General features: G+C 42.2%; 1 protein-coding gene across 2 annotated transcripts in view; it reads left to right on the top strand.

Annotated features, from left to right (window-relative positions):
* Positions 1-14,360, top strand: part of NELL2 (neural EGFL like 2) — a 265,794-nt gene that overhangs the window by 115,336 nt on the left and 136,098 nt on the right. For both annotated transcript variants that reach the window (XM_036889431.2, XM_036889429.2), the window contains exon 12: positions 61-189. In XM_036889431.2, the coding sequence (XP_036745326.2) occupies positions 61-189 (129 nt within the window). The remainder of the gene's footprint in view (positions 1-60; positions 190-14,360) is intronic.

Below are 14,360 nucleotides of genomic sequence, written 5' to 3'. Positions count from 1 at the left end.
ACCAAGTTTATTTGCTTTATCATAGTTCATTTACCTCCACAAATTTCTTTTTTTCTGTAGGTTATGACTTTTGTTCTGAAAGGCATGACTGCATGGAGAATTCTGTCTGCAGAAATCTGAATGACAGGGCCGTTTGTAGCTGTCGAGATGGCTTCAGGGCGCTCCGAGAGGACCATGCGTACTGTGAAGGTAACCCTTGTATTGATGTCTAGCTCAGCTGTATAAACTGCCTAGGATTATTGCATGCAAAATTTATTAATTTCCCAGGTTGTCAAGTTGATGGGCCCATTAAAAGCAGTGAATTTAATTTGAAGCATATTAATCAGCTAAGAATAATTATCTTTCCAATTAAAGTTTTTTAGCTATCTGCTGCATGTCAGACTGATAAGTTAATATGGCTGGTTTCTTGAATTAAAACAATACTTTCACTGTGAAATTGCCTTCTTTATTTCATAATTAGATATTCAGATAGTTCCCATATTGATACGATTACTGTGGCTTGCAGTTAGAATTGGAGTCAGATTTTTCCAGAAAATATTGTCTAACAAAGGCAATCAATTACAAGGAGATAATGTGCCCACTGCTATTTTTGTTTGCTACTACAAGTAATCCCAGTGGTTTTATTCATGCTCTGTGGTATTTAATAAATAGCTCCAGTGGAGTAAATAGATTCCTGGTTATTTTTTTAAGTCTTCATTAATATCCTAGGCAGTTTATTCTTTCATGGAAACAGCCCAGATACAGCGAGGAAGCCCACGGACTCCAAGCACGGCGGCTTGGACTGCTCATGGAGGTCCCAGGGGTCCGGGGGATGTAGTGATGCATGATTTCCCTGAGGCACAGATTTGAACCATTCTCATTAATTATGTGCCTAGCTACCGGGCCTTCCAAGTAAGAACCCTGATATGGAGCTTGGGCATCTGGAGGGTCCTAGACTTCCCCTCTCCAAACGTCCAGAGTGTGCCTCGGTCCCTGGAGACCGTCCACCGGCAAGGTGCAGACGCACAGCCTCTGCTTAGCCGCTCGGTGACCGACTGGTCTTGGGAAATGAATTCCCATCGTTTCTCTTAGCTTTCAGTGTAAATTCTCCACTTTAAATATTGTAATTCATTTTTTAAATTGACCATTTTTCCCCAGAGCGTCTCTTTACGAGCTTCCCATTGAGTCCTAGAGACTGTTCCCTTTGTTCCGAACGAAGGCCATACGGCTTCCTTTCCCGATTCATAATGCAGGTTTATTTGAAATTACTTTTTGGAAAGGTTTTTCATAAGAAATAGATTTAAACTTACTTTTTGGAAAGGTTTTTCATAAGAAATAGATTGAAATAATTGACTTACAATTAATTTATAAATTATATAATAATATTTGAGACCCCCTACGTATAATGAGGCCCAGTGGTGCTGGCAGAGTGCATGTATGGACCCCATGATGAAAGTCCTGGGCTGCCTGTTTTTGAGTCTTAATTTATGCTAATTTCTATTTTGAGCTGCATTTTTGTTGTTGAGTGTGTTTGTACACATAATATGTCTTCAGTGAGCGCCTGCTATGGACCAAGCATAGGCACTGGGTAGTAAAGGGTGGATAAGGCTGGTGAGTTTCCTGGTTAGGGGGAAGACAGAGAATAAGCAGGTAACCATAGAAACAGAAAAGGCAGTTTCAGGTGGTAATAAATCATAGGAAGAAAAAAAAAACAGGTTGATGTGAGGGAGATGGGTTGGGCATGAGTTTAACTGGGATGGTCAGGGACAGCCTCTGGGCTTGATGGGGGATGGCTGACTGTTGACCTGAGGCTTGGGGATGAGGAAGGAGTGTTGAGAGGCTTAGAAGAGGACATTCTAGGCAGAAGTCATAGCAAGCAGAAAGAGCCTAAGTGGGAGCTAGCAGACGCCCTAGAATAAGAGAGCAGTAATGTGATGCTCAGATGTGTCATTTAAGGGTAACAGGAGGATCAGGTAGGGGCCAGAATGAGATAGAGAGGCTTGTAGGGGTTTTCGGTCTGTGCCAGGCAGGGGAGCGACATGCTCAGACCTGCTCTGGGAAGGACAGCTCTGGCTGCAGTATGTCAGATGAGCCGAGGTCTGGGTGTGGCGGGCAGAACAGATGTGTGAGCAGGCAGACCAGCGGGAGGGCTGTGCAGTGGTCCCGCAAAGATGCTGGGGGTCTCTGGGTCAAGGGAGTGATGTGATGAGAGGGCAGAGAGGCGTGTTTTGAAAGCCAAGCCAACAGCACTTGCAGATACTTATGGGAGGAAAATGCACGAGGGATGGAGGGGGTCGGGGTTTGGAGTTCAAGCAACATGTGGATGGTGTTGCCATTTATTAAGACATGAAAGAACTGAAAGGAAGAGGCCAGAGATTCAGAGGAAATTACTTATCAATGTAACCTATTGAAAATTGATTTAGTTGTAAAGACTAGATCACTATTTTTATCTACAAATTTATGTATAGCACAGATTGACAGCTGTTTTCCATCCTGAATGGATCATACCGAAAAATGGTTTGTATATTTCTTCCATGTTATCTACTTGTCATTTAAGATATAATCTTCAAAAGTTAAGCAAATATTGGAAAACCGTGGTTTATTTTAGAGATCTTGAATTTTTTATACATGAGGATGTACTTACTCATTTGTTATTCACATTAACAGGTTTTACAGTATCTGATCACATTTGGTTTCCTTTTCCTTTCGTTATTGCTGTTGCTAACTTCAAGGATGTTTGGACTTCTTAGAAGCAACATTTTAAAAACAATTTTTATGCAGTTGTACATGATATCAATCGGCTGGTCTTAGAGTTCTGATCCTCTAAGAAATTAGAATCGTTATATAAAAAAATAAGCAAGGGATAATTTGTTAGTAAAATAAATTTTATTTAAAAATCCATGAGGTTGTTTTAATGGCATGACTGTAATTGAGACTATTGATTTTTACCACAGTTCACTTGATCAGGGTTGAAGTAGCACTGGCGAATGTTGGCATTAGTTTGACAAGTATTTATTGAATACCTCCTTTGCCCAAGGCTAGGCTAGAAGGGAAGCAGTTAATAAGATATACGTGAGGGATAGTCTCTCAGGCAAGAAAGACAGTAAGCAGATCATTACACCAAAGAGCATTTAACTGCACATGTGGAAGTACCCTAAAAAAGAAACAGGCTAATGGGGGTCCCATCTGGGTGGTAGTGCTTAAAGAGGAGGTTTTCCCTGAGCCCTGAAGATGAGGTAAAGACCAGCGAGGCATAGACGTAAGGGTGCAAGAGAAGGCAATTTCCTTGGTGGAGGAACCGGCCAAGCCCAAGGCCTTGGGGTGGAAAGAAGCACTTTGTAAGAACTGAAGGAAGGCAGAGGGCAAGGGAAGGGGCTGCAGATGGGAAGCAGGGCTTGAACCTTGAAAGGCAGCAAGACTCAGGCTTTAATGCTGAGAGCAAGGTGGTGGTGGCGGCGATGGAAGGTTTTAAGCAGAGGAGTCTTGGTTATATTTGTGTTTCAAATAAATCACTTCCACTTCAGGCTAGTGGATGTGGGAGACCACTGATGGGAGATGGTGGTGGGTGGCACTAAGAGTGCAGATGGAGATGTGGGCGATTCAAGAGCATTTGCGAGGTGACACAGTTCTGACCCAGTGATGGTAGGAGGTGAGGAGGGCGGTCTCAGGGTCAGCATCCAGGTTTCTGGGCTGAGCACTAGGCGGGCGCTGGTGCTGGTCACTTAGGAGACACACTGGCTGGGAAGATCATCGTGCCCTGCTAGTGCCTCGGGGTCACCCATGGGCAGCAACCAGCTGCAGATGCTTGGTGTGGACATCAGCATTTCAGTTGTGCATAAAATCTGGATTCCTTGGCATATAAATAGTAGCTGAGGGCATGAAAGAAATTGCCTAGAGAGTTCAGGTAAACTCGAGAACTTGAGCATTTTATAGAGAAGGAAATGCGGTGATGGAGACAGTGGAGTCGTGGCTGAGAGGTGAGCAGACGGAGAAGAGAGGCTGGTGTCACAGACGCCAGGACAAGGGGGTTCCATGAAGGCGCTGTGGGCGGCATGGAGGATGTAGGGCCATCTGGGTGCGCAGGTGGTGACGAGAGCCGGTTTGGAGCGATTGAATGCTTCCTAATGGGAAAAATGGATCTTTCCAGGTGTTTGTTTATGAAGGGAAGGAAGAAGCTGTGGCCTAGGGGTGGGCCTAAGGAAGGGCTTTAATTCCCCACCCCCTTTTCTCTTTTAAGTTCTCTCTCCCCCTAGGCCCCCCAGTGTCTCAGACAAGCAGATGTAACTTCTTGTTCTTAAGTGAGTTTTGCAGTCTAGTACTAGGATTTGATGACTTATGGCTTGTCCAGCTTTTAGGTATAAAGGGTCTAAAATATCTGGAAGTGCATTGGTCTACACGTTTCTTATGAACAATGTGTTTATCATATTTTCTTCTAAAAATTATAGATTCATCTCTGTTCAATGTCCCTTGTTCCCTGTAGATTCTTGCTGAATCTTTTTAGTACTTTCCCCTTTATCTGGTCTCTTGTCAATACATATAATCTATGAAAGTCAAAGATCAAGTTGAACATCTTGTTTCCCAGAATGGTTCTTAGCTACATATCTTCACTTTAAATGAAATAGTGGGAGCTTCTGATATTTTGATTGTATCTTCCTTCTTGATACTCCACTGTACATTGTTAGGACCATCTTTGCATTCCATTGTATTTATTTATTGTTTTATTATTTTCTTTGAAGTATAGTTGATACACAATATTATATTGTTTTCCAGTGTACAACATAGTGATTCAGACGTTATCTACATTATTGCATCCTCACCCCAACTAGTGTAGTTACTGTCTGTCAACAAAGAAAGATATTACAGAACTATTATTGACTATATTCTCTATGCTGTACTTTAATCCCTGTAATTAATTTATATCATAATTGAAATTTTGTGCCCCTCTATCCCCTCCCCTCCCCGACGGTAACCACCCATCCCTGCTTAGTGTCTGTGAGTCTGCTGCTGCTTTGCTTGCTTTGTTTTTAGATTCCACACATGAGTGAAATCATACGGTATATATCTTACTCTGCTTGGCCGATTTCACACAGCATAATATCCTCTAGGTCCATCCATGTTGTTGCAAATGGCAGGGATTCCTTCTTTTTCATGGCTGAATAGTATTCCATTGTGTATATGTACCACATTTTCTTTATCCATTCAGCTACTGATGGCTTGTTGGTTGATCCCATATCTTGGCTATTATAAATAGTGCTGCAGTAAACATAGGGGTGCATAGGTCTTTTAGAATCAGGGATTTTGTTCTCTTCAGTTAAACCTACAAGTGGAATTACTGGATCAAATAGTATTTCTAATTTTAGTTTTTGAGGAATCTCCATACTGCTTTCCATAGTGGATGCTTCACTTGACATTCCCACCAGCAGGGTAGGAGGGCTCCCTTTTCTCCACATCCTTGCCAACATTTGTTATTTCTTATCCTTTGGATGGTGGCCATTCTGACTGGTGTGAGGTGATCTCTCATTGTGGTTTTGATTTGCATTTCCCTGATGATTAGTGATGTCGAGCATTTTTTCATGTGCCTGTTGGCCGTCTGGATTTCTTCTTTGGAAAATGTCTGTTCAGCTAGGCCACCCATTTTTAATCAGGTTATTTGTGTTTTTTTGGTGTTAAGTTGTATGAGTTCTTTATATGTTTTGGGTGTTAACCCCTTATTGGATGAATTATTCATGAATATATTCTCTCACACTGCAGGGTACCTTTTTGTTCTGCTGATGGTGTCCTCTGCTGTCCAGAAGCCTTTTAGTTTGATGTCGTCTCACTTGTTCTTTTTTGATATTGTGTCCCTGCCCAGGGAGATTTGTCCAGAAAGAAATTGCTCATGCTTATATTCAGGAGATTTTTGCCTGTGTTTTCTCCTAAGAGTTTTATGGATTCATGTCTTACATTTAGATCTTTGATCCATTTCTAGTTTACTTTTGGGTATGGAGTTGGACAGTAACCCAATTTCATTCTCTTGCATGTAGTTTTCTGGTTTTCCCAGCACTGTTGTTGAAGAGTCTTTTCCCTACTGTATATTCATGGCTCCTTTATCATATATTGCTTGAGTATATATGCGTGGGCTGATATCTGGGCTCTCTGTTCTGTTCTATTACTCTAAGAGTCTGTTCTTGTCCAATTTAGAGAGTGTCTTTAGAAATCATTCATTTGGTAAGTTTCTCTCTCTAGTTCACAGTAGTTACCAGGAATCATGGCTGGGTCAGGCCCAAAGTGTGTAATGATGAAGAAGCTTTTTCTTGACCCCCAAACTCCATAAAATCACTAGCATTGTTGCTGTCCAAGCCTTGAGCCTTACACCAAGAGCTGGAAAATAATTTCGCATGAGTGAATCATTTAAATAGTTGCATTTTACACATAACTACCAAAATTGTAATTGATACCTGGTTAATGAACTCTGGAGTATGTTTGTGAGATATTTTGTTAATTTCTTCAAATTAACAAGAATATATAGGAAATGATTTGGTATAATCTGAATCCCCCAAAAGAATAATCTTTTTTCTGACAGACGAGTTTCTGTTGGACTCCTTTAATCTTGTTCTGATTGCCACTGCCCGGTCGTATTTTTTACTTCACATCACCTATTTAGTGATCCTCTCTCTAGTGTCCTGCCCCCTCCACTTACCCGACCAGGACCCACTTGTCCACACTAATGTCTCCCACACACCATGCCTTCTGTCTGAGAGCCCACAGTGCCTTCCTGTTGCTCAACATATGGAGCTCAGACCCCTTTGGCCGGGTCCCAAGGTTTGGTGTCACAGCTGTGCACCCGTGAATCTTTCAGCAGGTCATCTTCAGCTGTCTTCTTCATTTCCTTTGCTCATGATGGTTCATGTTTGTTGTGGTTGAATTGTGTCCCTCAAAAACTCATGTGTTGAAGTCCTAATGCATGTGACCTTATTTGAAAATAGAAGTGTTGCAGATGTAATTAGTTCGGATGAGGTCATACTGGATACGGGTGGACCTCTACTGCAGTATGTCTATTGTCCTTATAAAATCGGGGGATTTGGACACACACATGGGGAGACTGTCACATGAACTTGAAGGCAGAGGTGGGGATAAGGCACCCTCAAGGCAGGAGCACCAGTGATTCTCAGCGAAGCACCAAGAGCCCGGTGAGGGGCATGGAACAAGCCGTCCTTCACAGCCCTCGGAGGGAGCGGCCTTCTGGCACCTTGATGCCGGACTGTCAGCCTCCAGAACTGCAAAACAGTGAATCCTGTGGGCCACCGGTTCGTGGCACTTTGTTGTGGTCTCTACAGTAAACTCAGACGTCTGACAGACGTCCCTTTTCCTTTTTGGTCTGACTACCCATGATTTAATGATCCTTCCAGATTGCTTAACTTTTATTTTTTCTGGGAAGATTTTTTTGATGAATTAAATACACATAGATTTAATTTCTCAAACCTATTTTGATTTTTCTCAAAATCTACTTTTTTATCTGACTGAAGAATTAGCACCCTGTTCTGTTCTGGCTTATATCCAATTGTCCATTCTGATATGCTTCATTATATACTATATTATTATCTTGCATATAATGTATCTTGTTTCATAGACGGCTTATTCATTCTCCCTGAATTTTCCCAAACTTCTAAAATTGAGACAATGTAGAGTTTAAGAAGTACTTGTTTATTGATGACTTGAAATGCTTAGATACTGTGAACAGATGGCCACTTTTAGGCTACCCCGTCACTAAGGAATTATTCAGGACAAGAATCAAGCTTATTGAATTGTATTTATATCGTGAAGGAAAGTCTAATCAGCATATTGGTTTTTATAACTAAAAAAGGGATTCAGTTGTTTTAAACTGGTATGTTTTGGCCTTTAAAAAATTATTTTGAATAGTACAAGAAAGGGAATCTACTCATTTGTGACAGTCATATTTGTTAAATTATATGTGTACTGATAAACGGCATGCATATTAAAAGGACCACAAATCCCAGAAATTCCCCTACCTTCAGCATTGATTTTCCTGAACACTTAGTTTTTACCTAAGATTTGAATTCTATCTACAATTTGCAAATCGATTCCTTTGAACATCAAATGTCTGGCATGTAGAAGGTGCTTAGTAAATGCCAGCTAAGTGTGGAGATCGAAATGCTAACACACATTTGTTTGGCACCTGCGTGTGCCAGGTTCGACCTGCCTTCAAGCATAAACTATAAATCATTATGTTTAGATATCCGCTTCAAATACCTAATTTCTTTTTTTTTAAAATCATCACATCAAAAGAAACCGTATCTCCTCCCATTCTTGTCTCTTTAATACCATCCTATGCTTGGTGATGCCTCTGCCACCATCTTTCTTGTTCTGTGTTTCAGGACGTTCTAGCCCATGTACAGAGTAATGTGGGTATAACTTTTAATGAAAACAAGTGATTTCTCTATTTTGTCTGTTCTGTATCCTTCTTTCCTTCTGTTGTTTGTCACTGGGGCTATAATAAAAATAGCACCAATTACTAATAACCATGTGGTTCTTCATTGGCATTTAAAATGCTTTCCACGTACGGTTATCTCATTTCGCCCAGCCACCCTGTGATGCAGACACTGTTTATAATCTCCTGTTTTGTGACTGAAAAAACTGAGGAGTTTGGGAGTCAAATGTTTGCCCTAAATCATTTTCCCAGGCAGCAAACAGTAACCCAGGATTCAAATCCACATCTTTTATCTTCAGATTTGGTGTTTTAAAATTTTTACTAGTTTTAATTTATTTATTAGGTAAACTAACTGATATTTTTGTAAGTGAGAATAGCATATGGATTTTCCTTTAGAAAGACATTTTTTAGAGCAGTTAACTAGCTTTAAAAATTGTATGTTTCTGAAAAGGGAAAAAAAATCTTTAATCCATCCAGAAAGCAGTTCATTGGCACTAGAGACTCTAATGAGCTGAGGCCACGTAAACAAACCCCACGGGAAGGCAGGGGGAAGACGCTCTCTGTCTTCCGCTCCTGTCCTTCCCCTCCCACCCCCCTCTCCTGGCATCTTTTCTCGCTTCCTGCTACCCTCCCGCCCTCCTTTCTTTCCCAGCTGTGTACCATTTCACAACTGATCCATTTGGTAATGAATTCCTTCCATGGCAGGTGTGTGCCTGTCATTAACTATAGGGTCCAGAGCCTGTCGGAGAGGACTTGAGGGTAGGTTGGGTGACAGCCTCACAGAGTTGCTCCAAGGGAAGGATGCAGAATGAGCTTAATTATCTGATTATAAACCCAGTACAGAAAGTCCCCACTGCAGAGAATGGGAGCCTGCTTACAGAGTGGGGTAAATCACCAGAGGGGCGAGCCCTAGGGGACTGATTAGGGAACCCCACGGAGTGCGCCGTGGCTCTCAAATCCGTGGTTAATGATGTGCACTCTGTGCTGCGTTATGGCTGTTGCTTAAATAAAAAAAGACCAAGCTTACTCTAGCAACCAGGGTTCTCCAGGAAAACAGAATCAATAAGACATATATAGGTAAACAGAAAGAGAGAGAGAGAAAGATGGATTAAAAAGAATCGGCTCATGTGGTTATGAGGCTGAGAAGAGCTGTAGTCAACGGCTGGAGGCCCTGGAGGCCCGGGGGCGCGGCTCCGGTCCGAGCCCAAAGGCTCCGAAGGCCCCCAGCAAGCCTCGCAGCCAGATTTGAACTGTGCGTTAGCGGTTCGTCTGGGTTCATCCACCGTTTGCTCTCTGCGCCCTCGGACTTCAGCTCTCTCTGACTCAGGCGATTCCCAGTCGTTCATGAACTTCCTTTAGATGCCAAAGCAGAGGAAGGGCATTATTTTTTTAAGCCAAATCTCCTCTGATATGAAAGGAAGACTTTACATTTTTAAAAATCGTATCTAGTAAAAGTTAAACCTCTCTGAATTCCTTCTCATGCATAGTTTCTCATGGGAAGAAAATTGAAGAAGCAATCAGTACTACCCATATTTTGAAACAAAACACTGTAGTTGTGTGGCTGTGATGGCCAGCCGACTCCCCCCACCCCGCCCCAGAAATGCACTTCTCTACAAAATACTCATATTCAAGTCTGTTGGAGTTCGTGGTCACTGAGGGTGCTATCCAGAGAAGAAATCATAAATCAGCCATGAGCCACTGACACATCTCTGTATCGTAGGGCTAAGGACCGTACTTCTCTCTGAGGTGGATCTTTACGATTTCCTTCTGTCACTAGACTTGGCATACAAAATCTTTAGACCAGCATTTGTTTGTTCGCGGTATTTGTTGAACTCCTACTGTGTGCCAGGCCTTGAAGGGTGCTGGTCATATGGCCATGAGCAACACCGACGAAGTCCCCGCTCTCATGCAGATGACTCTCTGTGGAGGTCCCAGTTGAAGTCCATGCCCGTTTTCCAAATGCAAGTCGAAGGAGAGTCACAGTTAATGGTTTTGTGCTTTGTTCATACAAGCAGTCATGTCTTTATACTTTTTGGCAGTTATTTTTTAGGACCTGAGTCCTCAGCGTGGTGGCACAAAGACCAGCCAACAGGCTGCCACCTGGGAGCTGGTGGAATGCAGAATCCCACGCTTGATCTCAGACCCACGGGTCAGAACCAGCACGTGGACGAGACGTCCCGGGGTTCTCTGCCCACGTGGAGGTCTGAAGAGCCTGGTTCACGGCAGAGAGTGTGTCGCCATGATGATTTGGGAGCTGCCCCCTGTTTCTCAGCCATGTACCCACTGGAGAGAGTACAGTCTCATGGCCTCAATTATTTTCACCAGTTTGGTTTCTTAGGCCTGGTTTCCTAGAGTGGGATCCAAGCTGCGCGGGAGCCACCTGCGGTGCTTGTTAAAATGCCGCCTGCATTCTGCTTAGGTGGGTCAGGGTCGGGTCTCAAAAATCTGCATTTTCACAGCTTCCCAGCTGGTTCTTATGCATGTTAAAGTTTGAAAAGGACTAGCCCAGATGAATTCTGATTAATCGATGCCCTTGTAAGGATGGATTTCAGAAGTCGTTATTGTCCTGGAATCTCCGCTGAGTGTGCTTGTGCTGGGAAGGTGAGCCGATGAGCCCGTGCGGGCGCGCGTTTCTGTGTCACAGCCATGCTCGCCGATGCAGGGTTACCCAGCCTCTCCACTCTTGCAGCTTGGCACTGGATCACTCCCTGTGGTAACGGGGTGGCCTGGGCATTTTAGGGTGTTAGCGGCATCCCCGGCATCTGCACCTGTGCCAGGCCCCCCTTGCAGTTGTCAAGACTGGAAATGTCCAGATGTGGCCACATTCCTGGAGGGCAGAATTGCCCCCCACTGAGAACTGCTGGTTTCAGCTGAGTGAAGAACAGGGCCAGGCTGTGTGGGGGTGTGGTGCCTCCCCCAGTGTCTGTCTGTTCCGTTAGATTCTCTTGTTGGCTTTCGGTTTTATACCAGAGATGGAGAGAATTATGTACAAGGTTTATGGACTTGTTTTAACACTGAATGGTGGGAGAGATACCATGTGATGAGGGGGGAGGGGATGCACTCTTACATTTAGGATGGAAACAAGGCTACTATGGGCCTAGGCCCCAGAGGCCGAAACAATATTTTTTCCATTCTTGAGCAGCCCTAAGCATTCTCTGAAGACTGAAGAAGATGCTGCAAGAGGTCTCAAGAGCTTTGTAGCTTTGGGGATGGAAGCTTCTTTTAGAGGAATGAAGTAGGGGCACAGGGAAGTGTACAGGCTCTGGGAGAGACTTGGGGCATGGGAAAGGCCCAGAGGATGTCTGGGAGCGGGGTGGCAGGCAGTGTCAGTATGTGTGATTTATGCCTGCACCGATAGGTCACTCAGGTACGCTCAGCATTCACTGGGAAGATTAATTGAAGGGAGGCCACAGATTTAGCAGCAGCCAAGGGAATCTGCACCCATAGCTTGTGACATGACTGAGTTTCTGGTATGATTTGAAGTTTCTTTGGCCCACTATTCTCACCAAATTGCTTATCTTTGCATTTCTTTGTAATATGATAGAAAGGTTTACTGCCTGTCAATCTTAAACAAGTATTTATAATTTTGTCACCTTTTTACTAGTCGATTGTGTTAATGCTGAAAAGCGAGTCAGAACAAATGCTTATTTTGTACACACTCCTTTTGCATGAAGTGTCATTCTGGTACCTGGATGGGTTTGCAGGTTTAATATATGCAGTAATTATTTTTTTAAAATATATGTCAAAAGTTTTGGGGATTTAACAGACACATAAATGTAAAATGTTTATATGGATCAAATCAAAATCTTTCCATTTTTGACAATTGGAGGCAGTTCTGATGTTATGGAAAGAACATCACAGAAGAAGACTTTAATTCTTACCTCTGATAGTTACTAACTGTGGAAACATAAACAAATTACCTAATACCTCTGAGCCTCAGTCTCCTCACCTATTAAATGGGAAGAATTTGTCTCATGTGGTTGTTGGGGAAGTAGAAGTCAAATAAGATTAAGTATGGGAAAAGGCCTTCCAGAAAAATAAGTCCCTAGTAAAAGTTTATCATTAAACTTGTGTGTTTTCACATATATTTTCTGACTACCAGTGTGTCAGTCAATTCATGCAATATGAATTTATTTTTGGAACAAAGATATTACAGTGTTTATTGGAAACTTGGGGCAAAAATACTCTTAGAGTCCATATGATGATATTGTCTTACATTTTAAACCAATTATAATGAGATTTTTAGGTACTTCAGTAACTAAGTTACCATGGGCTATATCCAGAACCAAGCCACTTTATGCCAAATTCCCTTCTGGTCTGGATAACTAGTTCTTGGGTATAGAATATGTATAATAAATCCTCATTTTGCAAATTATATGATAAGACTTTAAATGTAACCATGGGAATTCATGTTATTTTCCTGTCAATGACTAAAGGTTAACACACTTGATAGTTACATAGGCATGTACTTGTTTATTAATATTAGAAGAATTACTTAGAATTAAGCAGTTCATTTTAAATTGTTTGCTGGTATCTTATGTGAAGCAGCAATTCATTATTATTTTTTTATTAGATAAATTAAAATTATTTTTTCAAAAAGAACCTTTTCTCTGGAATAGAGTCCATTTGAAGTGATATATGGGGCATTACGTCATGAATAATTTTAAAATATGTAACTGATGGAAACAGTCTTTTTGCAGCTCCATTAAATTCAAAGGCAGGTGTAATGTGGGGATTAGGTTATAAGTATCAGTCTCTCTTGCCTTCCAAGAAATCCAAGTCATATGGTCTAGTTATATTGGTTGAAAGTGTTGTAGTCAATGAACAAATTGAGATAAAACACAACTATTAGCATTCTTTCTACAATTCTCTTCTTTTATGTATTCAGTAGTTTTCAAAAAGAAGGACTGACTGTAGTATAAAATAAGATCAATGTGACATCAAGGGCAGTACCGGCAGGCTTGGAGGTCAGAGATGGAAGTTCTGGCACAGTCTGTGGAGGGAAACAGTGCGGCCAGAAGCACCCAAGGATTTCACGGATAAATCTAGCTCTTCGGTGATCCTGAGATGAGGCTTGGGATATATTGTGAAAATATAAGCTGCTGTGAAGAAAAATGACATAATGTGGTCAAAGCAACAGACGTGAGAGCAAATGTTAGTTTCCCTATTAATATGGATAGAAATAGGTATATGTTTTTAGCAGACAACAATAGCTGTGGATTGGGGGAAGCAATTAGGCCCAACTGCAAAGGATGTGACAGAGAAATTTGGGTTCTGTGGTGGAGAAGGGCTTAGCCTTCTGGGCAAATGGCTCTTTCAGAGCAAATGGCTGTGCTGAGCACAAAGGGCCTCGTGTCCAGACACGCTGGAAAGCTGGGGTCCCCTTTAGTGCACAGGAAGCATCGGAGAGATGCGGATATGATGGTTGTGAGTTACCTCTCTTATTCATTGGCACGATACAAAAGTATGTCCCAGGGATTTTAATAATACATAAATACATTTTCATTTTTTACTTTCTATTCCATTTTAAATTTCCTCCAAGTAATTTTTCTTTAATAGGAAGAAAGCTCTCCCAAGCAGACGTTTTACAAATTATTGCGTCCTCCAATAGGAATGTGATGGCAAGGACAGGGGACTGAAGTGGCAGAATGTGTTGGTGTAAATTGGGTTGTTGTGAGGTGAGGCCTCTTGATGAATGCCAGCATCGGCGAGGATCGTCAAGTTCAGCTCGTCAGGATGGACGGCTGGAAGTTGGCGTGGCTCAGGCCTTCCACGCAGGCAGTGGTGTGGGGACCCTGGGTGCGCAGCAATTGAGATGTTGCAGCAACTGAAACCCTTGTTTTTGGCAAAATATACATAGTTATTTAAATAATTTGTAATATTTTAAAATGCTAATTTAGAGTTTGTCTGCAACAGGAGGCTTAAATCCAGGAGTGGTAATAGATTAGACTGC

This window comes from Manis pentadactyla, chromosome 14 (genome assembly GCF_030020395.1).
Source record: "Manis pentadactyla isolate mManPen7 chromosome 14, mManPen7.hap1, whole genome shotgun sequence".
NCBI lineage: Eukaryota > Metazoa > Chordata > Mammalia > Pholidota > Manidae > Manis > Manis pentadactyla.
The sequence above is the reverse complement of the archived record's forward strand: the minus strand, read 5'-3'. Positions and strand labels throughout refer to the sequence as shown.